The sequence below is a fragment of the Myotis yumanensis genome, unplaced genomic scaffold (assembly GCF_028538775.1).
Source record: "Myotis yumanensis isolate MYYU_CA2020_CCGP unplaced genomic scaffold, mMyoYum1.0.hap1 SCAF_16, whole genome shotgun sequence".
Taxonomy (NCBI): domain Eukaryota; kingdom Metazoa; phylum Chordata; class Mammalia; order Chiroptera; family Vespertilionidae; genus Myotis; species Myotis yumanensis.
The window spans coordinates 10,914,488-10,941,078 of NW_027223767.1; the positions used below are offsets into that span (position 1 = coordinate 10,914,488).

Sequence of the window (26,591 nt, forward strand, 5' to 3'; positions counted from 1 at the left end):
ATGTTGTTTCTTTACTTTTATTATTTTTTACTAGGGGCCCAAGTGCACAAATTCATGCACCTTGAAAGGAACTGTGGGCCTCGAGGCTGTGGTGGGCACTGGGGCAGGTCTCGGCCCATCATCCATGCCCCTGCCCGGCCCCTCCCGGCCCAATGATCGTCACCACACAAATGAAGGTGTGATTATGATCGGTTTCCTGGGTTTTGATGGTGTGAGCACTTGAATTGGAGATTAGCTATTTATGTCTCCCCATTTCCAATCCTTCCAGCTTCCCTTGTAAAATTAAAATATTTGACATTTGGGATAAATTCTTTTTTTAAAAATATATTTTATTGATTTTTTACAGAGAGGAAGGGAGAGGAATAGAGAGTTAGAAACATCGATGAGAGAGAAACATCAATCAGCTGCCTCCTGCACACCCCCTACTGGGGATGTGCCCACAACCAAGGTACATGCCCTTGACCGGAATCAAACCCAGGACCCTTCAGTCCACAGGCCGACGCTCTGCTCTGAGCCAAACCGGTTACGGCGGGATAAATTCTTAATAATCATTAAAGATAACAATAGTCCTCTTCTTGTGAGACGGGTCTATTCCGGGTTAACAGGCAGTATCTTACTTTTCCTCCCAACAGTCCTGCAGGAGAATACTGTGATGCCCACTGCACCGCTGAGGAAGCGGGGCCTCAGTGAGATGGGTTACCATGACAACGCTTGAGTGAGCAATGCTCCCCAAACCCTGCTCTTTCTAATCGTTCCTGTCGCACCTCCAAGTGGCTTGTTTTGCCACAGGCTCCATTCCACGGAACAGCTTTTCTATGCTCAGCCCCAGCCAGAACGGGAAGGCCAGATGGCTCGCTGCCAGGCCAGTCCGAGCTACCCGGCAGCTACCTGATAGGAGGGCCACAGGAAGCGAGGGCAAGGATGCTGGCGCTGAAATCCCAGGTCCTGCCCCCGGATACCCAGCCTCGAACGGCAGAGGAACCTCCAATAGCCAGGCAAGTGGAGAGCTGTCAGAGTGCTGGCAAGAGCCCTGAAATCAGAGCCGGCCAGCATGTGTCCGAGAATCTCAGAGCAGACACTATATTTACCCTGAAAGCCCTCCAGTGCCCTGAGCCCTATAAATAGCCATTAGGGCCCAAGCAAGTGGCCTTAACACATGGACTTCCTTCCAAAAATGCAGACTCATTTTAATTAAATTTATAATTAACCTTCGGGAGGGCAGGCCCCTGGATTCACGTTGCTTTCGGAGACGCCGTGAGTAATTTCCTATGTATCAGACTGGGGGGGATTAGCAGGGTGTTCAGCTCGGAAGCAGCCTGGGGCTGCACAGAGCCCGGCTCCTGAGGGCACTCAGGGCTTGGTGCACGAGGGCCTCCACCCTGCAGCCCTGGGCCTCCCCCGCGCCCCCCCAACCCCCCGCCCCCGGTGTCTTGGTCAGAAACCCTGTGCAAAGCCAGTGCCTTTTTGCCACTTCCCCCAGAACAAGATGGGGGTCACAGCAGTGCTCGCCCTGCCTCTGCTGCTCCTGGGAATCAGCGGCCTTCTCTTCATCTACCAAGAGGTGTCCAGGCTGTGGTCAAAGTCGGCCGTGCAGAACAAAGTGGTGGTGATCACCGATGCCATCTCAGGCCTGGGCAAGGGTAAGCGGCTTTCACCCCGACTCGGTCCCACTCCTGCCCCGAGGGATAGGCAACCGCAGGGTGGGGTGCGGGCCAGCCTGCGAGGCGGGTGGGGGTCAAGGCCGCGCTCTCTCCTGGTGTCGGTCATTCACCAGCAGGTCACACATGGTGCAAACCTTCTCCTTTGGAGGCTGCAGCTCCCTCGCCTGAGAAATGAGGGCCCTGGGATCTCTGCAAACTCACAGCCTAAGAGGCTGCAGGTGTGGCTTGTTTTGCTCTCATAGAGTCTCCAGAAATTTTGAAATGGGAAGCCCTTAGCTGGGGCAGTGTGTTGGTTATCAGCCTACACTTGGGAGCTCAGTTCAGTTCCTGGATCTCCCATTTTCATTTCTCTGGTGGTGTCACTTCTCTGCCTTGGATTTCTCATCTGTAAGTGGGGTTACTAGTAATCTCCACCTCACAATATTGTGGTGAGGGACTAATGAATTAATAGACAGAATGCTCTTAGAGCAGCGGCCGGAGCTGTAGTGGGTACCACTCAAGTGTGAGCAGTGGTAAAATGATGGGCGTGCATGCTCTGGTGTGCCGCCCCCTCCCCCCGCCCCCCGCCGATTCTTAGGTGCCACACTCGACCTGATTCCCTCAAGCACATTACCTCGTGGCCTTAGAGGCATGTACGTTTGCAGGCCCTGAGTGAGATGGTCTCAGAGGGCCCTTCCACGGGCGATATCTGTGGCATGATGTCCTCAGGCTTATAGGATTTGACTCTGTCCTTTCTAACCATGGTGGTGCAGCCCATACGTTACATGGTCTGGGTGTCATTTTTGCTGTTGTTTTGTTATTTTTAACCAAATGAAGAACACACCTGCCAGACATTCATGAGGTCACTTAGCAAGTGTCCGTCGAGTCCACTGCATCCTGAGGGCTGAAATGTACTGCCCCTTCCAAAGAGTCCCCCTGGGGCGCTGGATGCCTCGTCCTCCTGCTGGGAATTCTCTCTCAGAGCCTCATTCTCTTGGGCGCCCCAATGGGAGCCAATCTGCCTGCCCTGACAATGGGCTCCATTTCAGTGGGTGATCAACTTGGGGTCACCATGTAATTTTTGTTTAAGTGTAAGGTGGATGAACTAGGTTCCCTGTGTGGCCCCTATGTGGGTCCCAGAAGCAATTCCCAAAGAGGATAGCCTGCATCCTTCCACGCAGGACTCAAAAGGGAGGGGGCACGAACTCCATCGTCTACACTGTAGACTCTACAGCAGCGGTTCTCAACCTTCCGAATGCCGCAACCCTTTAATACAGTTCCTCATGTTGTGGTGACCCCCAATTTCATTGTTACAAAATTGAACATAATTAAAGCACAGTGATTAATCACAAAAACAATATGTAATCATATACGTGTTTTCCGATGGTCTTAGGCGACCCCTGTGAAAGGGTCATTCGGCCCCCAAAGGGATCGCGACCCACAGGTTGAGAACCCCTGCTCTACAGGGACAAAGCAGGACACACACACATTTGTCAACCAGACCAGACTCAAGACAACAGGAAGCAGCAGTTGTCCTGGGGAATTGGAGCAGAGACACCCACTTACAGACACTCAGAGTCAAAGTCTTCGGGGAACCCTTGTTCTTTAAGTAGAACAGGCCCACCAGCATCAGCCCAGCTGCACATGGGGCCCCTTCATCGCAAATCTTCCCTGACGCCTTGGTGTCCCCGAGGAACTGACCGCTGGGCTCCCGAGCTCCTCATAGAAACACACCCGCTGGTGCCCTTCCCACACTGTGCCGGATCCATGCGTTTCTCAGTTGGGCTCTAGACATGAGCCCCCTGAGCAGGAGACTGTTTTGGTCACCTGCAGTGTCCCCACCACCTAGCTCAAAGCTGGGTGTGTAGTAAGTACCCCCCAAATGTGTATGTAAGGACCATCCTCTAAAAGTGGCCATCTGATGAGAGAAGGCACTCCTTGGGGTAAGTATGCCGTTATGTACTTGTTTCGTTGATTTCTAACTAGATTCCAATATGACCAGAGAACATACTCTGTGTGATTTCAATTCTTTTGAATTTGTTGAGTGTGTTTTATGGCCCAGGAAGTGAACTGCCTCGGTGAACGGCCCCTGGAGGTGAATGCACATCCTGCTGCTTTGGGTAGAGTGTTCTGCAAATGTGTGTTAGGTCCTGTTGGTCAGGAGGCTGCTCGGCTCCTCTGTGCCCTTCCTGGTTCTCTGTCTTCCTAGATAGAGCTACTGTTCTCTCCACTGCTGGGAGATGTATGCGTGTGTTAGTAGTCTCTCTCTTTTTTTAAGTCTCATTAAGTCACAGTCACACATTGTACAAATCCAATGCCCAAGCGAATACACCTCAAGGGCAAATAGCATTTTCTGAGGTCCATGGCCTAGTCGCTGTCGTGACTACTGTCAGTGTTGTTGTTTTTTACTGTATGGTATGGATCCCGCTCTGGAAAGAAAGGCAAAGCAGAAAAAATTAAGTCCAAGTGTCTAGAAGTAACTTGACAAGCTGGGTGTATGTGACCTTAAATAAATGCCGAGCCAGAGCACGCTTCTGACCACAGCGATTCTAGGTTCAAAACGCCTCATTTCTTGGGTCCAAGGCAAGAAAAAAGTGAGAGGCACTGTGCATAGCACACAGCACAGCCCTGGGCCCAGGGAACCTGACCTAACCCGGGGGAGCAACAAGGAGCCCAGCGCCCAGCTGTTTACTAAGGAAACAGCTGTTTACTAGCCAAAGATCAGGACATCTAACCCTCACCCAAACCCACACCACTCAGCCAAGTCAAGAATCGAGTGACCTGGGACCCACTGTCGCTGCAGCAAGAGTAACGCTCAAAAGTCCTAACCACAGCACTTCAGAGAGCACAGCCCTGCCTGCTCCACCGCCTCTAGGATGCACGACAATTCATTGTCAAACATTTCTGAGATCGAGCTGCTTGTCTTTCAATCAACAGCACTTTACAGCATTCACAGGCCATCTGTTTGCATTTTAATACCTCTGATGTCAGGAAGCAACTTGCAGTCTCTGGCATCTTAGATTTGAGGGCTCGACTTACGTTCGCTGCCTGAAAGAGAAAAAGCCTGGTGCCCACTTGCTTGACACAGGACAGGTGCTGTGCTGGGCTAGCCTGAGAAAGAATAAATATAAGAACACCTGGGCACACCTGGCGCCTTGCATTAGCAAGAACGACTGACCACGTGTTTGGGACTGTGCCTTTGGGGGTTGCTGGACCAAAGCAGCGATCGCACCACTGGGCCATCTCCCAGGCCTGGGAAAGGCACAGTTTAAGCAGAGAAGAGGGGACATGGGACGATGGTAGGGAACACTCCTGGCTGCCCCTCCTAATGAGGTCAAGGCCACAGGTTTGGTCTGGCTCTGGACCACAGGCTTCTCACCTGCCCCTTGCCCAGCTTGTAAGTGTGTCCCATCTTCCTGAGAGGGCGGGGGAGTATGGGCAGGTGACAGTCCTCCCCTACATGCTCCTTTCTCAGCAGGGGGCATGGGCCAAGAGGCGGCCCGGTGTGGGAAACCTCACTGCGTGGGGTAACGTCCTGGCTTCACCAGGGACCAGCTGTGGACTCGGGGTAATCATTTCATGTCATTGAGCCTCCCTTCTCTGGTCTGTAAAACCCCGACCAGCACAGCTGACCATCGTGGCTGCCCCACACCCAGGGGCTGCCACTCAAATGACAGCTGAGCCTCAGAAGCCTTCCTCCCTCCAAATGGATTCTGTTTCTATAAAAGCCACAGATATTAAAGAATTTTTAAGTAAAAACAACATAAGGCATAGACCCCCACCCACTCAAGAACACTCACTCATCTATTTGTTTTCAGCCCCTTCATGATGCTCACAGGTGCAACCAGCCGGAATGGGGGCTGAGGTGACACATGCAGCGGGGATTACTTCTCTGCACCTTGATTTGTTAAGATATTTTTAATGTGTTTTTATTGATTTCAGAGAAGAAGGGAGAGGGAGAGGGAGATAGAAACATCAGTGATCAGAGAGAAACATCGATTGGTGCCTCCTGCACGCCGCCTACCGGGGACCGAGCCCAGAACCCGGGCATGTGTACTGCAGTAAATTCCTGGTTCATCGTTAGTTGCTCAACCACTGAGCCACACTGGCTGGGCTGCATGTTGGTTCTCTTAAAAAAATCAGGTGGTGCCATGGCTTTTCTGAGACTATTAGTTTATGCAAAACCCTGTGGCTATAAAACATTTCTGTCGATTCAGAAATGGGATGCCCTCCAATACGTTAGGAAAGGTGCCAATTCTCATGAAAGGTGAACTTTCTGTCCCCTCTCCGCTCCTCCCGGAGGGCAGGTTACCCACCAGACGGCCGCTCTTCCTGACCCGTCTGGGGTGAAGGCGGGAGGAGGAGGTAGCGGGAGAGCAGGAATCAGTCTGACCTGCCTGGTACTTGGGAGATGGCACATGTTTAAACCGAGTCTGAGTCTTCCTCGGGGGGCGTGTTGGGTCCAGCAGAGTTCTCCCGGGAACATCTGTTCACGCTTCCTGTGAAGGGCTGTGCTCTGCTGGATCAGTCACGGCTCAGCCCGTCTTTGAGGGTCTGCACCCCCCAGGCCCTCTGCGTGAGACCCACTGCCCTCCTGCCAGCTCCCAACCAGCCACACCCTACGTCTGGTCGGTCGCTGTGGCTGTGCGGTGGGGTCCTCAACAATACAAACCCACCCCGTGGGGCGGCCAGCTCTCCCCTCCTCTGCTCCAGGGAGAGTTGTTGGCCCATGGTCCTTTCCATTGGATTCTCAGGTCTGACTCAGACTTGGGTCTGGATCCCAGCTGCAAGGAGCTCCTAGGGAGCTGTTGACACAGGCCCTCTGGCACCTTCTCTCTAGGGGGGAGAAATGGGCAAATACTCACCTAACAGTTCTTTCCCCCAAAATTCCTTCTTCAAAGACCTTCCTCCTCTTTCTTGATCCATTTGTGTCCTATATTTGGACACAAATGGATCCTTAAAACAGGGTTTGGTTCATCCCTTTGAAAATTTACATCTTAGACTGGCCACTAACTTTGGAATTTTAGATCTATTTGCTCTGGTCAAACTTCCAATAAAAATCCTGTTTCCTCAATTTGTCTCGGTCCTAATTTTTATTTATGTTTTCTGATGTAAAGGAAGCTCTTTTAAGGATACAGCTCTATAAATCATTTCTGTTATGATTTCTTCCTTTCATGCTTAAACGATCTTTCCCCAGAGCAGGGTTATATATTCATTTCTCCTTCCTTCTAGTTCTTTTATGGTTCTGTTTTTACATTTAGTTATTTAATGCATTTCAATATATTGCATCTAGATTTTTTTCCCTCCCAAATAGTTAAGCAGTGGTCCAAATACCCCTAAATAATATGTTCTTTTCACACTGATTCATAACTTCATTAAATACTAAACTCTTATGAATATGTGGCTCTGTTTTTAATCAAATTTTCTGTCTATACTTGAGCCACTGCTTTAATTCCTGTAGCTTTATGATACGTTTTAACAACGGTTTCAATTAGTCCATCCCCAATATCGTTTCTCAGAATGGCCTTTGCTTTTCTTGCGTATTTATTGTTCCAAGTGAAGTTTAAGATCTTTCTGTCACTTTCCAAGGCAAGCTGGAACATTGATTTCCTGCGTCAAATCCGCTGCAAATAAATTCACATCTTTATTGAACTTCGCCACCCACAATCATCATGCCTCTTTCTCAATAAAATACCTACGTTTGGAGCAGTGATGGCGAACCTATGACACGCGTGTCAGAGGTGACACGCGAACTCATTTTTTTGGTTGATTTTTCTTCGTTAAATGGCATTTAAATATATAAAATAAATATCAAAAATATAAATCTTTGTTTTACTTTGGTTGCAAATATCAAAAAAATTTCTATATGTGACACAGCACCAGAGTTAAGTTAGGGTTTTTCAAAATGCTGACACGCTGAGCTCAAAAGGTTCGCCATCACTGGTTTAGAGAAACCTTCCATTCTCTGTGGTCCTAATGATTTAAGGTGCCGTTGTTAGCAGTTTGTGGTGCTTTATTTTGGAGTTTTATCGCTTTCTTTGATCAGCAGCAGCTAGTTCTCGCCCGCATTAACTGTTTGTAGGTTTGAAAGTGGTGACAGGCCCATGGAACTTGTTTGGTGACTCTTCACCCTCCTCACGTCTTCTGGACCACGGCCCCCGGGCTGCGGTGTGGGACAGTCCTTATTCCTGTGGCCCGGGCAGCCCTGTGGAGCCTGGTGTCCGTGCGCACACCTGGAGCTCCCATCTCCTTCGTGGCGACTTTCCGGGTCTCTGTGAGTGCCAAGGGGCATGCTTCTTGAAAGCCACGCCATGGGTGCACTTGGGAGTGTCGATGATGTATTCTCTGATCTCGACCTCCTTGATGGCAGAATGGCCCTTCTCGCCTCCCTTTCTTGTGGGAGCCACTCTGGTGGGTCCAGGTAGGAAAGGAAAGTAACACAGAATTTCTACGATGCCCTGATCAGCTGTTCCTCTTTCTGGCCCCTTCTGCCGTCTCTCCTGCTTCCATCTGGCTTACATCGCCAGCTCCAGCAACTCAGTCGCGCTCTCTCCAACACCACGACCCCCTGCCCACAGTGCTGTCCCAGCCACCTGTCTGGCTCCCTTCTCTCACCTGCACCGGCCGCTAAGCTCGCAGGAGACTATCACACCCATAAGGTCACTTCGAGCCGTTACCCTCGGACCCAGCCTCCCGGTGCTGCCCAGCCAGCCTTCCGCATTCTGCTTGGTGGGCAATGGGACAGTAGCAGGCACCCGCCCCCCAGTAGGTGCTGTGGCTGCCGAGGCTCAAAGACTCACCGTCTCTCTGCCTGTGGACATTGACTTGCCCAGGAGTTAAACACCCTTTGCACCCACACCCAGGGGGAGGCAGCACAGTCAGCGACTGGTTGGCACAGGGGTAGGAAAGTGTGGGCCTCCTGCCTCCAGGGAGAACAGCTCTGCGGTTGGGTTTGCTCCAGAGCCTTCCTTGGATCCAGCCACAGCTGGACTTTTCCTGGGACCCCATCCTTGCCTGCCACTACCCCGAGGCCTAACTCCTGGTAGGTGTTCCCTGAAGAGCACGCTCAGTAAATCCTGGCCACCCCGATTCTGCTTCCAGGCCGCCCAACCAGGGGACGGCCTCAGAGGGCTACTGTGAGAATTTAATGTGCTGATACTTGTACATCTCCTTTAAGAGTCCCTGGAACAAGTCAACTCTCGAGATATGTTAGCTTTCATTGTTCTTAAATGGCAGTGTTATTGCTGCCCAAGAATGCAGTGTGCCTACCAGCCACTGCCCGGTTGGGAAAGTCCTGTATTGGGTGAGTTGGGAGTTAGTCCAGAGTCAAATGGACTAGACAGAAGGCAGGTTTGCTTTTTTAATAGAAAGAACCCTGGCTGGAGTATTTATCTACAGAGACTATGTAAAGAAAACTGGTGCCATTTGGTCTGAAAAATAATACATGGGCTGTTCCCGATATCTTGAGATTGAGATAAATTTAGGGCCATGGTCAGAAGGCCTCGGTGGGCAGGGTCATGGTTCTGTCCAGTTTAAGGAAGAATGTTCTCATAATCAGAGCTCACCTGTGAACAAAGGGCTGTCCCACCTCACGATGGGGTCCCTGTCACAGGAGGCCACATACCAAGGGTAGCAATGAGAACAGATTCCAGCCCAGGGAGGAGGCGGAGTGAAATGAACTCTGAAAGACCTCGGGGTCCTATGACTTTTAGATTCTTTTAAATTTTTTTCCATTTTTTTCTTTGTTGATTAAGGTATTACCTATGTGTCCTATCCCCCCAATACCCCCCTATCGCCCCACTCATGCCCTCACCCCCCCTGGTGTCTGTGTCCATTGGTTAGGCTTCTATGCATGCATACAAGGCCTTTGGTTGATCTCTGAGACTCTGAATTTTTGAATTTGCACTGCAGAGGGGCTCACCATCCGTGGCTCCATCCACACAGTGCGCCCCGCCCTCCTTCCCTCTCCCCACAGAGTGCGCCCGGGTGTTCCACACGGGCGGCGCCAGGCTGGTGCTGTGCGGGAAGAACTGGGAGAGGCTGGAGAACCTCTACGATGCCCTGATCAGCGTGGCCGACCCCAGCAAGGTGAGGCCTCGGCAGTCAGCCTGGACAGCTCCCGGGCACCCTTAACCTTCGTAACCTTCGCAGGTGGTTAAAGAGCAGCTCTTTGGTCAAATGGGGGGAAATGTGGTGATAACTTTGGGGGAATATAAGGCGACGCCCTCGCTCATCTTGACACAGCATGTCTGCCAGTCATAGGGGTCAGTTAATTCACTGACCACTGGCCAGGCCTAATCGTGTCCCCCAGCCATTGACTCCCCAACCCCCACTCCATTCTATTTAAGTCAGAGCCAAAGAGGATCCAGAGGGAGGGTATATCACCTCAAATGATGTTTTCTTCAAAGAGATCAGTGGGAGAAACCCCCCCTAAGGAGTCACCTGGGAGGTGACCGCGTATTTCAGCGCCGCTGCCGTTTTCAGAGCGTTTCCGGAGCGCTGTAGGGAAACTGCCTTCAGCTCCCTCCGGGACTTTTTAAATCTTTGCCCGTGATGTTGAACTTGGCATTTGGAAATAGCCAACAATAATTCAGACCCAAGTGTGGTAGATGATAAGGTGGAGCAAACAGGACAGCACATGACCCTCCAAGGTGTGTTTCCCGGGACGTTCTTAGGGAATGAGGGAACACAAGGTTCTGAGGGCCGTGGTCCGGAGATGCTGAGTAAGCCATGCTCCTCTGGCTGATGACTTTCCCACGGGACTTTCCAGAGCCTTTGACATGCTAATGAGGTGCATTGTGTGCCTCCTAAAAGAGTATTTAACTCCCCAAGCAAATTGGGTCAGGAGACCCTCTTTTCAAGGTTGTATCTCAGGACTAGTGTCTGTTAAGCACTGAGATTGTTCTGACCACGTGGTCTCATCAGTTTTCCCATCCCTATCCCTCTAAACATGAGTCTCCATGACAACACGTGTCTAGAGCTCACCACCATGCCTGGCTGCAAAGCTGGATGTGGGCCGTTACAAAACAAAGTACTGCCTAGGAAATAAGAGTCAGTAATATCGCAGTAACGCTGCATGATGTCAGGGAGGCACTAGACTTACCGGGGGATCACTGTGCAAGTCATAGACTGTCTAGTCATTATGCTATCCACCTGAAACTAATAGAATATTCCATGTCAAGTGCAATTGAAAATTAAAGGGGAAAAAATTTTTAAGCCAGATGTGGCTTGTAAGCCATTTTGGAAAGCAGTTTCCAGAAAGCTCAGAAACGTTTTAAATAACGACACCACCACTGGAATCAGGACACAGCCCCGTGTGAAGGGCCATAGTCACGTGGATCACTAGCTGTGGCCCCGTGGCCAAACGCGCAGACTTATGGCTGCGTATTTGCACGTTTGGATTTGTGCTGCGGCTGCTGTGGCTCTGGTCCCCAAGGACGCAGCCTGCATCACTTCCCTCCCTCCCGTGGTCATTTCTGCTTTCTCCTCATCAGTTTTCAGAGTCATTTCATGTGTCTGAATTTCTGAATTGAAAAAGGGGCGGCTCTTCGACCGAAGGGCCCCAGCGTGTGAAGAGGGGGTGTTCCCGCGCGTGTCTTGACTGTCTCGTTGATTCGGCAGACGTTCACCCCAAAGCTGGTCTTCTTAGACCTGGCGGATGTCAGCTGTGTGCAGGACGTGGCCAAGGAGGTCCTGGGCTGCTACGGCTGCGTGGACATCCTCCTCCACAACGCCAGCCTGAAGGTGAAGGGGCCGGCCGACAAGATCTCCCTGGAGCTGGACCGAAGGATCATGGATGCCAACTACTTTGGGCCCATCACACTGACCAAAGGTCTCGTGAGTGTGACCTTCCTCTGGCCTTCTGGGCCACCAGCTGCCAGGGAGGGCTCCTTTATGTAGACAGACGGGCATCCAATTCTAGAAGAAGTCTCCAGCCCCTCAGAAAAATCCCTACTTATTTGGTGAAAGCCTTCGACATTCTGACTATAAATGCTGATGGAAGGAAAGGGGCTTTGGAAGTATCTTCCTGGTCTATCCAACCTCCCTCTCTGAGGACCGTTCCCCAAGCCCTTCTCTTCCCTCCCTCCTCTCCTCATTATATCCATGGCTTCCTTCCAACTCCATCCCATATCTCTGCACATTGTCTTCATGCTCTGCATCGATTTTGACCTATCAGCCTTGCAGCCAATCTTCTTCTAACCATGACAGTTTTTTTTTAAAGGTAGAGCTTCTGCCCTCAGTAATGAAGAGGAAAACAGTTTATCCCCAAAGTACAAGAGGACCCAGAATACTGTCGCTCCCTTTGCAAGAAACAGGGAGGGCAGGAATCCCTTTTAAGGGCCAAGTGGTGGTTCCTGTGTGAGCATTTTTCACTGCCAAGTTCAAATGAAGGTCTGAAGCCGAGGGGGTTGGGGTTGGAGAGGACATGGAATAGGACCAGTAGGCGAAGTCCCTTCCCCACAAAAAGTTTAGCATAGCAGAACCCCAAGAAGGAGCATATAAGCATAGAGAATTCCTACATGTAGGGAGTGGGGTTCCCTGGTGGAGGCTGAGGGAGCAGGATTTTGCAGCCAGGATCTCCATGCTAATGGCGATGATGACACAGAAGGAAAAAAAAATATTTCATGCAGAAAGATGACCTCCCAGAGCTTCTAACATGGTGCCCAGAGATAATAAGAACCTCCGGCCCAGTCCCTGGGGACACACCAAGCTGTGCCCTTCAGTTAACCTCTGGGGAGTCAGGGTTCGAGGACATCCAAGTGAGGAATGCACAGTGGAGTGGGAGAGGCCAGGGCTGGGTGTCTCCCTGGCTGCGCCTCTAACGTTCGGAGCCTGGACTCCACTCCCTGGCCGAGTCTCTGTGCGCCCGCCTTGAACACGCAGGCGCCGGATTCAGTTGACCATCAGAAAGTTGAGTCTTTTAACTTTTGTCAGATTCCTCTTCCACCGGTACTGCTACTTCCTTCATATCTTTCTCTGAATTCTCTCCATTTTATTTATTTATTTATTTATTTATTTATTTATTTATTTATTTTATATTTCTTTATTGATTTCAGAGAGGAAGGGAGGAGAGAGAGAGAGAAACATCAATAATGAGAGAGAATCATTGATTGGCTGCCTCCTGCACGCCCTCCACTGGGGATCAAGCCTGCAACCCAGGCATGTGCCCTGACCCGGAATCAAACCTGGGACCCTTCAATCCGCAGGCTGATGATGCTCTATCCACTGAGCCAAGCCGGGCAGGGCAATTCTCTCCATTTTAAAGGAATTCACTTTGGGAGGAAATCTTTCTAATACCACCATAAATTAGAAACCCCTTTCTCTTCCCATAAATAGAAGGAAACCTGAAATCAGAGCAAAGTAGAAAATTCTCCCCAGGGCTGAGGTCTTTCCTCGCTTTGTTAAAAGATCAGCACATGTACGAGGGTGCTGGAGGCACATTGGAACCAACAGCAGACTTGCTACTGGCGGTGTCCCTGTGCACGTGGGGGGGTCGTTGAAAGTTGCCCAGCAATTCATTCACCAGTTGAGACCAGCCCACTCTTAGGAAAACTGGACAAGTGATGGCTGTGGGTCCGTTCCATACTCATCCTGTCACCGGGAGATGGAGGAGCCCTGAGAAACGGGTCTGGGGAGGTCTGCCCGTTCCCGCTGACTTGGTCTCAGGTTATTAACCTCGACTCATTGTCCTGCGCTTTCCAGTCCTGCTTCCCAACATGATCTCCCGGAGGACGGGCCAAATCGTGCTAGTGAACAACATCCAAGGGAAGCTTGGGATCCCATTCCGTACAGCCTGTAAGTTGCCAAGACAGGAATGTTTTGTCTTCCATGTTTTATAAAACAAGAGGTGTTGTGTCAAGGACGAGGCGTATGGTGCCATGGGAGAAGGTCCAAAAATGAAATGGCCTGTTGCATTTCCTCTCACCCCTTCAGTTCTTATTTTGAGCACCCATAGCCCGAGGGTGGCCGTGGTAGACACGGAGACAGGAAAGTAAGGGCCCGCTCCCCGGAGGCTCATGTCTCACAGTGTCAGGTCATCCTTGGCTGAATGTGATCAGTGCCAGACGAACACCACACTCCGGACAGGTGTGGTGAGCCAGCACGGCCATGGCATACTCAGCCCCAGGGCGCCTTATGTGCCGCACCAGCTCAGCCAGGTTCGGTGACCCTGAGAGGGGGCGGTGAAGGATGGAGAAAAGACAGACAAGAGAAGAAAGCTGGGTCTGGGCAGGACACTGCCCTCTCTGATGCCATGGACTACAAGCTGTGTCTTTATTTTATAGCCAGATTCCAGGAGGCAAAGTAAGGGCGCGGTCAAGATGTTTACAACATTCTTGTGGGTTTCGATCCTACTCAATGACATGCACCTGAACTCTATCAAGCCCATATTTAGACACGTGGGGCCACATGTTTGGACCATAGGTTCAAGCTTACCGCTACAGCTGTTGGCTATCATTGTGCTGGGAGGGCTTTGCCCTCCAAGCTGGACTTGCACGTGGCCCTGAGAGGACTGTGCCCTCTCATTAGTCCGAGGCTTGAACCTGTCCAAACACTGTAGCCGCTCTCCACAGACAGGGGTGCGCAGCCCGGCTCAATCGCCACTGTGACCTTACCTTTCACATAGACGGGGCATCAGTGCGAGGGCCTTGGGGACCGGCTTCCTTCACTCAGCAGCACGTTTCAAGGTTCATCCGTGGCATGTGTCAGCGCTCCACTGCTTTTGATGGCCGAATCCTGTTTCATTGTATGGATAGACCACATTTTATGTATCATTCATCAGCTGATGGACGTCTGGGTTGATGGACTTTGGGGCCCTTATGAATGATGCTGCTGTGAACATTCATGGACCAGATCTTGTGTGGACGCATGCTTTCATTGCTTGCGTGGGAACTCCTCAGTGTTTAAGGAACTGTTTTCTAAAGCAGCTGCCCTAATTCACAGCCTTGCTGGCAGGGAAGGGGAGCTCACACGTGGGCCGGGCACGTGGTAGACGTCTCATTTGATCTTCACAACTTGGCAAGGGTCATATTATCCCCATATTTTAAAAAGTATGTTTTTATTGATTTTTAGAGAGAGAGGAAGGGAGAGAGATAGAAACATTGGGCAGGTGCCTTGACCGGGAATCTCTTCATAACCTTCTTGATTCATGGGTCGTTACTCAACCACTGAGCCACACCAGCCGGGCCCATCCCCATTGTAAAGATAAGACAACTGAGCCTCAGAAATGTAAAGTGATTTGCCCGAGGCTGCGCAGTGGGAAAGTGGTAACCTGATTCAGCCCCAGCTCTGGCCCTGCCCCTCCCATCACAGGGCTTCCTTCCTCCCCCAGGAAGTGAGTCCCAGGCACTCCCAGCTGAGCTGGTAGGATGTGTGCTAGGCGCCCTGTCCCCATCTCTCCGGGAAGCGGGTCGGCGCCCTGACCCACCGCTGGCTGCTTTCCCTCCCAGATGCTGCCTCCAAGCACGCTGCGCTCGGCTTCTTCGACTGCCTCCGAGCCGAAGTGGAGGAGTACGATGTGGTGGTCAGCACCGTGAGCCCGACTTTCATCCGGTCCTACCATGCGCACCCGGGCCAGGGGGGCTGGGAGGCCTCCATTTGCAAATGTGAGCTTTTCCACGGGAGCCAGAGGAACGGGTGGGGAGGGCTGAGGGCTGAGGGCGGGAGGGGAGTCATAAGGGGTGCCTTCAGGACAGCCTGATTTTATTGGGTCCGGGGGAGGGGAGGGTTGTCTTCCAGAAGCATGTAATGGGGGAAGGAGGGGTCCTTGCACCACCTAATGGCAGGGAGGGGCCCCAGAACTTCAGTCCAGAGGCACCAGGTCGAGAGAACCCTAACTTGTAACCCACAGTCCAGGGCCAGCTGGGCTCAGTCACTCACAGGCTCTGTGACCGTGGCCATGGAGCGGCCTGTCTCTGAGCCTCAGTTTCCCAGGTTTGGTCGTTAAGAACAGCCTGCTCCCCTTTCCCTAGAATAGAGGCTCAGAATCTGGAGCCAGGCTGCCTGCATCTGAAGCTTGCCTCTGTCACATACTAGATGTTTGAGCACAAGTAATTCCCTTCCTCTCCGTGCCTCAGTTTCCCGTCTAGAAAATGAGGGATGGTGCCATCCACCTCATGGAGTCATTGGGAGGAATGAGGGCTCTGGCTCCCAGAGGGTTTGGAGCAGTTCCCAGCACATTGTTATTACTGTTATGCTAGAATGCTCTACTCACTACCCTCGGCCCGAGGCTCTGTCCACCTTAGGGAGTCAGGGTGAACCACGATGGGGGAGTGAGTCCAGGAGGCCAAGCACAGCTCACAAACAGCCGTGATCAGCAGCATCCCCTGAGTTCACCCGACACCTTCAGCTTCTCCCAGCTCCTCCTCATCCCTTCTACGGCTCCTGTGAAGTTAATAGCGCAGGAAGCTGCGCCCCCTTCACAGAGGAGGAAGCTGAGATGCAGAGGCGTAAAGTGTCTGCCCAGGGCCTCCGGTCAGTGGAAGGCAGAGCTGCCCTGAGCCCCTGACTCCAGGCTCGGCACACAGGGCCCTGCCTTTGGGCGCGCAGAGGGGCCTGACCAGCTTGCTCCTGCTGGGGCTCGAACCCGTGTCCTCCGCTGGGGCTCTTTAGTCTTTTCCAGGAAGCTGACCTATGGGGTGCACCCAGTGGACGTGGCCGAGGAGGTGATGCGCACGGTGAGACGGAAGAAGCAAGAGGTGTTCATGGCCAACCCCATCCCCAAGGCCGCCGTGTACGTGCGCACCTTCTTCCCCGAGTTCTTCTTCGCCGTGGTGGCCTGTGGGGTGAAGGAGAGGCTCAGTGTCCCTGAGGAGGGCTGACATGGGGGGCAGTGGCTCACCCGACGGGAATAAAGGCCTTCCTGCAGGCGCGGTTCTTCTGTCCTCTGGGCACTGGGGGCCCCACACAAGCCCCCCTCCCCCCCAACCTGTCCTCCTGGTGGGAGATGCTCACCATCCTGGCAAGGATGGCCCGGGGGCCTCTGGGCGTCTCCACTCGACATTCCCAGGATGCACTTCCAGAAGCTTCTTGACTCTGTAGGGTGACATCTGAGCAGAAAACAGGAACCAGAGTGGACCTAACACCACATACACACACACACACACACACACACGGCCATCAGCCTGCCTAGGAACTCACTCAGAAAACCACTTTCAGTTTAGTAAGGGCCACTGGCCCACATCAGCTCCCAAGAACAGGCAGGGCTTGGCAACCCCACGGGCAGCCCTGCCACATAGACCTTCCTGCAGGGATGTGTCACCGTGAGAAACCTTTAAACCTGCAGATGATTTTTATGAGCTTATCTGAGCCCAACTGACGACAACTGTTGGGAAGCAAAATCTCAACGGAATGAGAAAGTGCTCCGGAGAATGGCAGCTTCTCACCTTATTCTATACATTACAATCAAAGGAGGAGGTGCAAGGAGTTACCGGAAGTCCATTGGTGATAGATTGGGGAGGCGGGGAAATCTCTGGGAATGGATAAAAAGTAAAATGAATAGAGACACATACTTCTCTCCACTGGTGGGTGTAGGAGAGTTAGCAGTTAACAGTTAACACGATCACAGAGCAATGCGGGGATTTGTGGTCTCTGCTCTGGGGCAGTGAGGGTGTGGAAAAGGGAAGTTACCCTGAAATCCTAAAGGTATGTTATTGTAGATGCAACAGGACAATGGACAGGCGCAGTTAAGGTACAGACTGACCTTTGTCAGGGAAGATACCGGCCTAGGACATGACTACCCGCCATGGCTCGCTTTTAGTCAGAAAGTTTTCATGTCAGACCGTCCTATGCGGTTCCTTTCGGTCTCTGCGTGTGCGGGACCCAGCAGGCAGGCCTCCCCTGAGCTTGTCAGGTGAGCACGCGGCCCCTTCTTGTCCACAGTGGAAACATTCTGTCATCTGTATTTTTCAATATGACAACCAACCGTAAGCCACATGTGGCTGCTGAGCCCTTGACATGTAGCCTATGCAGCTACGAAAGGGGACTTTTCACTTTGTTTCATTCTAATCAACCCAAATTGCAATAGCCACAGGGCTGGCAGCTCCCGGCGGGCAGGCAGCAGCGCAGAGCTGTGATTCTCGGTCCTGGCAGCGTCTCTGAATGAGCCCCTTCCCTAGACTTCGTTGGCCGGAAGGGGGGCCCGGACACTGCTGTTTTTATCAAGTTTTTCAGTTGGTTCTAAGGGGCAACAAATGTTCAGAACTCCTGCCCGCGGCATCCACCGCCTCCCGGCCTTTGCTTACATCCTCAAAGCGAAACGCATTGGGAACTGCCACCCTTGTTACTGATGGGTGTTTCTTTTCGTTTAGTTTTTCTTACACAAAACAGTTACTGGTTCTTGGGATCTTGGAAAGTGTAGGGGCACACTTTTTGCATTCATATTGTAACTGCGAGTCAAACCTTTGTCATATTTATAGATGAAAGGGGGGCTCAAATTTGCTATTTACAAAACGAACATGCATATGGTACACATATGCACGTGTATAAACCTTAATTTATTTTTAAATATATTTTTATTGATTTCAGAGAGGAAGGGAGAAGGAAAGAGAGAGATAGAGACATCCATGATGAGAGAGAATCATTGATTGGCTGCCTCCTGCACGTCCCCCACTGGGGATCGAGCCCACAATCAGGGCATGTGCCCTGACAGGGAATCACACCGCCACCTTCTGATGCATAGGTCAACACTCAACCACTGAACCACACTGGCTAGGAAAGGCTGTAAACCTTATTTAAAAAGCAAAATACCTAGGATCGCGAGAGCATCAAGGAACCTGGCCCACCCAGGACAAGGCTGATGGTTAGGATGTGGCACCAGAATTCAGGAGTCGGCTAAGCAGCAGGTGGGACAGGCCTAGAGGCAGCAGATAATGGCCTATTTTTTGAGAGGTCTTGTTACTGTTGTTGAGGGAGCTGGCTGCTAGAGGGGTGCTCAGACCAGAATCATCGGAGGGCAGGTGGGAGCTTAGGGCTGGAGGGGGAACAACTGCAGCAATAAAACAAAACAAAAAAGCTAAAACTTGATTGGTGGCCAGAGACAGAGAGGACAGCTTCAGGTTGAGTAGACCTGGAGCTGGGGCCACAGGCAACCAGTCCTGAGGATGCACTAGGCTGGGCTCCAGCCACACTTGGCCATGACCCAGACTCAAGGTCCTGACCAGCTCCCTGTGGGGCTCTGCCTCTTCTCGGGTAGTTTATTGGAGTGGGGCCCAGGGGATGATCCTTGGATGGGATGGGGGTGGACAGGCAGGGAGGGACTGCATCAGGGATGCATCCACACTAGCACTGAGCTGCATTCTGGGAAGGCAAGAACTTGGAGTTGGAAGACCTCAGACCCCGGATTCTCTGAAAGGACAGCAAGGAGAGGGAATAAGGACCTCCCATGTCCGTGGGTCTGCTCCGCTGTTCCCCTGCGACCAGGCAGAGGGCGCCCTGCAGCGCCGCGGTGGGGGTCAGAGACCTGCAGGTGGACCCAGCTTCAGGACTGACTGTCCCACACACCAAACGGCCTGAAGTTGAATTTCCTGTCCAGGAACTTCGGCATCCCTCTGACTGGGTGCCCTTACTGGCTTTCAGATGTGCCTGTGTCCACTCATGCTCTGCTGCCCACTCAGGATGGGGTATCTCACCAGCCCACTAAACGAAAGCCCACAAGGAAAGCTTCAAACGTAGAGGGGGTGGAATCACTTTAAATTGAGGGGGCAAAGTGTCATGCAATATGAGGACTGGCCACGAGGTGTCACTGTGGCTCCAAACCTAGGATCCCTCAAGATTATGTGCTGCTCATCATCTCCAACGAGCATCCCCCTCCAAGGTCCCATTTGGTCTTCACATCAACTTTGACTCGCGGGAAGGGCTGACAAACCCATTTCACAGATGAGAAAACTGAGGGTGAGCATGCTCTGTGATGCTCTGAGGCAGCCTGAGGATGGCGCACCCTTAGGACACAGGACTGTCCCAGACCACCGAGCAACACCGCAAAGCTTGACACAGCCCGCATTACTCCACGTGGGTGACATAAATGTGGTTTTCTGGGTTTTTTTTCCTCCCAATGTCTACAAAAAATTTTTTAATTGAAAAAAGTGAGTACTGGGGTTCTTGATCCCACATCAAGAAGGGTTCAGAGCACTGCTGGTGGGAATGCAGACTGGTGCAGCCACTGTGGAGAACAGTATGGAGTTTCCTCAAAAAACTAAAAATGGAACTCCCATTTGACCCAGTAATCCCACTTCTAGGAATATATCCCAAGAAACTAGAAACACCAATCAGAAAGGATATATGCACCTCTATGTTCATAGCAGCACAATTCACCATAGCTAAGATTTGGAAACAGCCTAAGTGCCCATCAGCAGATAGGTGGATTAGAAAACTATGTACATCTACACAATGGAATACTACGCTGCTATAAAAAAGAAGGAATTCTTACCATTTACAGCAGCATGGTTGGAACTGGAGAGCATTATGCTAAGTGAAATAAGCCAGGCAATGAAAGAAAAATACCACATGATCTCACTCATTTATGGAAAATAAAGAACATTATAACCTGATTAACAAGAAGATAGATACAGAGGCAGTAAAGCATCGAACAGACTGTCAAACTACAGCAGGAAGGCTGGGGAGTGTTGGGGTGGGGGAGAAAGAGATCAACCGAAGGACTTGTATGCATGCACATATGCACAACCAATGGACACAAGACACTGGGGGGGGGGGGGCGGGGGGGGATGAGGGCTTGCCACAGGGGGTAGGGGAGGCTGGGGGAAGGCCAATGGGGGGAAAAAAGATATATGCACTACTATGTGTAATACTTTAAACAATAAAAAAAAGAAGGGTTCAAAAATCTGGAGAAGGGCTGTTTGTAAATTAAGTAAGAGTCCAGAGATGAAACATAATTTCGAAAGGCACTATAGGGAGTCAGAGAAGACTTAGCTTAAGGAACTAAGTTCTCCTCATCTCAGGACCCGTTGCTTTTTATTAACACAATTTGTCCTAAGGCCGTGGTTCTCAACCTTGGCTGCACATTAGAATCACCTGGGAATCTTTTTAAAATCCTGATTTTGGGGCCTCATCCTGGATGGTGTCTGTTTGCCCCTCCAGGCCCTGTTCCCTCTCTGCCTGAGAGCCCAGGAGGACTGCAGCAGAGGGCGCTCTCGTCTCGGCTGCTGACTGGGGTCAGCCATCGGTGGTTGGGGGGCAGGAAGGGAATGAGGCCCCAGGATTTAGTCCCCCAGCCCCCCTCCACCAGGCTGCTGTGACATGACTGCAATGCACCCCTGAAAGCCACCGCTCCTATCCCACAGCCGTGCCCTCGGGTCACACTCTGGAACTGCTCCTTCCCTTCGCCCTTCCGATGCCAGGGTGGCCATGGCTCCTGGCTGTTTGCCCTGGGAGCTGCAGCACCTGGTTGGTTCCCCTTGACCTTGACCTCCATTCCCAGCCCATTCGCTAAGCTCTCCTGGACACCACATCTTATGGACTGAGTTGTATCCCCATAAAAAGATATGTTGGAGTCTTAACCCCCAGTACCTTAGCAATGTCACCTTATTTGGACATAGGGTCATCGCAGATGTAACTGGTTAACATGAGGTCTTGCTGGTGTAGGATGGAGCCCTAATTCAATGGACTGGTGTCCTTATGAGAAGAAAGCCATGTGAAGACAGACACACAGGGAGCAGCCATGCGATAACCAGGACAGAGAGATTGGACTTACGCAGCTGCAAGCCAAAAAAAAAAAAAAAAGGCCAAGAATTTCAGGCAAACCACCAAAAGCCAGGAAGAGGCAAAGAGGGATTCTCTCCTACAGCTGTCCTGAGAGCAGGGCCCTGCTGACCCCTTGATCTGACTTCAGGCCTCCAGAGCTGTGAGGCAATACATTTCTGTTGTTCTAAGCCACCCCGTCTGTGGTATTTGTTACAGCAGCCACAGGAAACTAGTACACCCTATTCGAGTGGATCTCTGTTTCCAGCCTGGATCTTGACCGACATGGCCAACACCCAGAAGAATCGTGAGACTCCTTTGGGGAAAGTCGAAAACCAGAGGAAACAGCCCATCTCTCCAGCAGACACAGGCATCCTTCTAGGGACACTTCCTGAGCCCCCCGGGAACAGCTGGCTCTGGACGGCATCGGAGAACTAAGCAGCTCCTCATCAAAGGGCCTTACATGCTCCAAAATTTCGAGTGGGAATTTCAGACACCAAAACAAGCCCCTCTAAGGTAGAACTGTTATCTCCAGAATATTCCAAACCAATCTGCTCAGTGACCACTTGGCTGCGAGGGCAGGGCTCATAGGAGGACAGTTTTGCTGTGGATAGAGCAGTGGTTCTCAACCTTGGCTGCACATTAGAATCACCTAGGAATCTTTTTAAAATCCTTATTTCTGGGCCTCACCCTCCAGAAATTCTGTTTCTTTGTTATGGGGTGGGGCCACAACATTAGTAACAAAGAAACAGAATTTCTGGAGGATGAGGCCCAAAACTCAGGATTTTAGAAAGATTCCCAGGTGATTCTAATGTGCAGCCAAGGTTGAGAACCACTGGGATAGAAGGTCAGAAACACTGGAGCCTGGTGCCCTGAGGGCGACCCAATCAGCATGGCTGCATCAGCTGGCAGCTGTATTAGGAGGCCGCTGCAATAACGCAGGTGATGGCTAGAGAGGGTCAGGGGGAAGGAGGTAGAGACAGAGGCAAGCGATGCAACGAATGTGGAACTGGCAACTGATTGGGAGTGAGGGATAGGGAGAAATGAGGTCAAAGATGACAGGGAGATTTCACAGCAAGCATGTCAGACTCAAAGGCTAACACGGGCCAAATAAACAAGGTTTAAGTGTATGTGGGCTGCAAGAAAACAAAAGGTTCAATTTTCATAGAAACGTAGGTTTATTTCGATAGAGACATGCTCTGTCCTCACAGCCTTCCCTACTGATGCCTCTAGAACGGTGGTTCTCAACCTTCCTAATGCCACGACCCTTTAATACAGTTCCTCATGTTATGAAAATAACCATAAAGTTATTTTCGTTGCTACTTCATAACTGTAATTCTGCTACTGTTATGAATCGTAATGTAAATATCTGATATGCAGGATGTATTTTCATTGTTACAAATTGAACATAATTAAAGCATAGTGATTAATCACAAAAACAATATGTAATTATATATGTGTTTTCCGATGGTCTTAGGCGACCCCGGTGAAAGGGTCGTTCGGCCCCCAAAGGGGTCGAGACCCACAGGTTGAGAACCGCTGCTCTAGAAGGGAAAGCAGCCTTGGGGAAAGGAATACCAAGGGGCCTCTGGCATCCTTGCTGAAGATGGGTCCACCAGGGTATGTGAGCAATTAGGCCCAGGGTGCATCGTGGAGAACACAGCTAACTCTGCCCCCCCCCTCCCCCACCAGCATACCCAGGGCTATTTAAAGTTGGGACCTTACAAGGGGAGCACATCTGAGGACACAGGAAGTGAGGCTGAGCTTAGAAAGAGCATGGGTGCTAAACATGACGAATGAGTGGCATCTGAGGAGAACGAAGCAGATAAAGCAGGAAGGCTCCCAGACTTCATAGCCACAGAGGACGTGGCCAGCCACAGCTCCCACCCACCTGGAGCACAGTGGCCGGGACGGGAACAGAACCTGAGCTTCTGAAATGCAGACACAGGTCCACTGTGCGCGTGCCCTCGGTTGAGTCAGGCGGCTGGGTTTCCTGCTTCTCCTGTTATCTCGGGTCCACCTTAGCTCGGGTCCACTTAGTTCGTGCTCAAAAGCAAGCATCTTTCCCAGTGGGGACATAAAAGGACATCATTCTTTCTTCTTAAGAAAAAAAAAAAAAAACAGCAAAGACATACCAGTGAGCCCTGCAGTGAGTATGAGAACTACATTTGGGGAGTTGATGTCCGGAACCAATGGTTCCCATGAGAAAGGAAGTATTTCTAGAAAGCGTGCTGTTTAAGTACAGACTCACCAGGAACCCCAACTGTCGGGCCACAGGCCTGAGGTCATTTGGCAGCTTCCAGGGGCAGCGACAGGGCATTTGTCAGAGCGGCCACTGAGCAGCATGCGAAGCTCCAGGAAATGGGCAGGCTCAACTCCCAGGCCCTCACAAGTGAGACCGGAGCTTTCTATGTCTTATAAAGCAAGTCATTTTAGCCCGGCTGGCGTGGCTCAATGGCTGAGCGTCAACCTATGAACCAGGAGGTCATGGTTTGAGTCCTGGTCAGGGCACATGCTCAGATTGCGAGCTCCATCCCCAGTAGGGAGCATGCAGGAGAGGAGGCAGCCAATCAATGATTCTCTCTCCCCCTCTCCTTTCCTCTCTGAAATCAATAAAAATATATTTTAAAGCAAGTCATTTTAATTAAAAGCTTTTTAAAATTCCAGTAAAACTCGAGTAATGACGGTCTGATATCAACAGCAATGAGCCGAGTGGGTACAGCAGGAACAAAACAATACCATTTATAAAACATGAGTAATCCAGCCATTCCCATATTTTAATGGAGGGCTTTTATTAAAAGTATACACACACCTCATATTTAAACTTTTTTTAAAAAGAACTTCCTTTTGTCCTAGTATCAAAATAGTTACCTTTTTTAAATACCTTGAAAATCTTTAATACAATTATTTTGTTATATATTAAATATTCTCCTAACACCTCAATCATCTCTCTCCTAGAATCTTGCCTGTCACTACCACTTTTTTGGCATTTCAGTGCTTTATCCCAGAGAAACATTAAAAGGAAAAGATTTTTCCTGTTAAGTCACCTATTTAAATTAAAAAAAAAAAAATTAATAGCAGTCAATGGCAATATTTGATTTGATAGGGAAGATTCATATTAACTGGGCTTCCCTACAGAGTTATGTTGAAAGGTGAGCCCACAACCGATCACTCTTTAAATAATTCCTCAGGTCCTGGACTTATTTAAACAAAACAGCAGTTCTTGGCCTGAAACGGTAATGCTGACCCAACAGCACCCTCTAGTGTCCCATGAGGAGAAAAGCAGCCGACAAGACAGGAAGGTGTTTGGATGTGTTGGAAATCTAGACGTGAAGACCAAAAATATTTTATTTTTCAGGGGTCCCAAGACAAGTGGCTTCCCAGAGTCCTGCTCGCAAGCCAGGCCGCCTGCAGCTGCTCGGGGCAGAGCTGAGAGAATGCCAGCTTCACACGACACTGGGACGCGCCATCAAAAGCTGGACTCCGGTAACGATTTCTTTCGCCTTAAGGAGAGAGTGTGGTATTTCACCCTCTGCAAGCTGCCGAAAGGCGTGTGCTCCCCGGGAACACTCCTCTGTGCCGGGATCGGGGCACTCGCCCTCGGGGGCCTGCACGCCTTGCGCGGGAGGTGCAGAGAGCTGGGCGCAGAGCGGACAGCGCCCTCCGGGCCCCTGGCCAGGCCCCCCGGCACCCGCAGGGGAGAGGACAAGACTCGAGTCTGCTCACCCACCGCTGGGTTCAGTCTGCCACTCCCCAGGGAGACTGGGGACACCTCAGCCCTGTCATTCTTCTTGTTCTTCTTCAAAAACACAGACCTCAGAAGGGTGAGGGTCCCCTGTGAGAATCTGTCTGTCTCAGGGTCCCTTCCCTCTGCATCTGCCCTGGCCCTGGCGAAGGCATTTTGAGGAGCTGATCTGCCCACAGTACTTGAGGCGCCCTGGGTCCCCACATGGCCACTTCCCTTCCCGTTCTCGGTCCTCTGGCCCTCGGGCCGGGCTCGCTTCTCAGTGCGCACGGAGGGTGTGACTGTGAGCAGCAGATCACACTGCCTGGGGAGCCTGATATCGTGGCCAGCATGTCCCTCCAGTTTCCCCGCTGTGTTCAGACCATCCGAGACTCCAGGGACGGCTCCATGGCTGAGGTGGCCCTCGGGGCAGGACACGCCGGCTGGTCCTCTCTCGCTGGCTCGCTGCTCACTACCTTCACCCTTAGCAGCGGGGGTGGCACTTGACCTCGGCCCCGCCGACTTCTCGTCCCCGCCAGCAGCGCCCGTCAGCAGCGGCACGATGGACTGGCTCGTAGACCGAGGCCTCCGTCTGGACTCCAAGTACTCCACCAACTCGACCGACGCCACCACCGGTTTCTCTCTGTGTCCGAAAGACCACCGGAGGGGCATGGTCCTGAAGGCCCCCTGCTTGGCTCGAGAGGCAGTGGGCACCTTCATGCTGATGCTTCGGCCTCTCTCTCCCCGGACCAAGGGCCTGGACTCCAGGCCTCCTGAAAGAGACACCAAGAGCATTAGTGCCCACAGACCCCTCCAGCTCAACAGGAGTCACTGCAAACACCAGCCATTGAACCGGCAGTGACTGGGCCCCTCGGATGCTTCAGGCGCTGTGCTGGGCACGGACACAGCCGTGGGCCACAGACAGGCCACTGCGGCTCCTGCCCTCGGAGCATCATGCTCTCACCCCTATTCCACTGAATCCATTAGCACAGCGGTTCTCAACCTGTGGGTCGCGACCCCTTTGGCGGTCGAACGACCCTTTCACAGGGGTCGCCTAAGACCATCCTGCATCAGATATTTACATGACGATTCATAACAGTAGCAACATTACAGTTATGAAGTAGCAACGAAAATAATTTTATGGTTGGGTCACAACATGAGGAACTGTATTTAAGGGGCCAGAAGGTTGAGAACCACTGCATTAGCACCGTTGGAAGCCACAGGGCGTACCAGTGCCCAAGAAGGTAGCCAGCTACAGGCCAGGCAGTGCAGACTCCTGGTAAAGACCAGTCCCTGAGGCGTCGACCACTCCGATTCAACATCACTTCCATTCTTCTTTAAGTATTTCCTGAAACAGCATACTCTGCACAAGTTCTGCTTATTGGACCTGCTTTCCCAGGCCAAATGAGGGCCAGTCCCTGTGTGCCGAGCATGGCATAGAGTGCCAGCCCAAGCCCCTGCTCTCAGCCTTCGCAGGTGCTGTTCACTTGCTGAAGGAGTCGGGGCAACGCTGGCTAGATGCCCATCTTCACCAA

General features: G+C 51.5%; 2 protein-coding genes across 4 annotated transcripts in view; one reads left to right on the top strand and one right to left on the bottom strand.

Annotated features, from left to right (window-relative positions):
* The first annotated feature begins 1,112 nt into the window (after window positions 1-1,112).
* On the top strand, window positions 1,113-16,505 carry DHRS7C (dehydrogenase/reductase 7C). The gene is made up of 7 exons (XM_070393167.1): window positions 1,113-1,254; window positions 1,481-1,640; window positions 9,616-9,728; window positions 11,262-11,472; window positions 13,344-13,436; window positions 15,089-15,244; window positions 16,251-16,505. The coding sequence occupies exons 2-7, from the start codon at window positions 1,487-1,489 to the stop codon at window positions 16,457-16,459; spliced, it is 936 nt and encodes a 311-aa protein (XP_070249268.1). The 5' UTR covers window positions 1,113-1,254; window positions 1,481-1,486; the 3' UTR covers window positions 16,460-16,505.
* Window positions 16,506-24,103: 7,598 nt separating this feature from the next.
* The window catches only part of USP43 (ubiquitin specific peptidase 43), a 55,356-nt gene continuing 52,868 nt past the window's right edge, over window positions 24,104-26,591 (bottom strand). For all 3 annotated transcript variants that reach the window (XM_070393794.1, XM_070393793.1, XM_070393792.1), the window contains one exon: window positions 24,104-25,829. In XM_070393794.1, coding sequence (XP_070249895.1) covers window positions 24,802-25,829 — 1,028 coding nt within the window. In that variant the 3' untranslated portion in view covers window positions 24,104-24,801. The remainder of the gene's footprint in view (window positions 25,830-26,591) is intronic.

Excerpts from the sequence above, each read along its gene's own strand:
- DHRS7C (XM_070393167.1), top strand. The coding sequence starts at position 1,487 with ATGGGGGTCACAGCAGTGCTCGCCCTGCCTCTGCTGCTCCTGGGAATC. Across the intron at positions 11,473-13,343 it reads GCCCATCACACTGACCAAAG|TCCTGCTTCCCAACATGATC; the intron begins GTCTCGTGAGTG and ends TGCGCTTTCCAG. Across the intron at positions 13,437-15,088 it reads GATCCCATTCCGTACAGCCT|ATGCTGCCTCCAAGCACGCT; the intron begins GTAAGTTGCCAA and ends TTTCCCTCCCAG.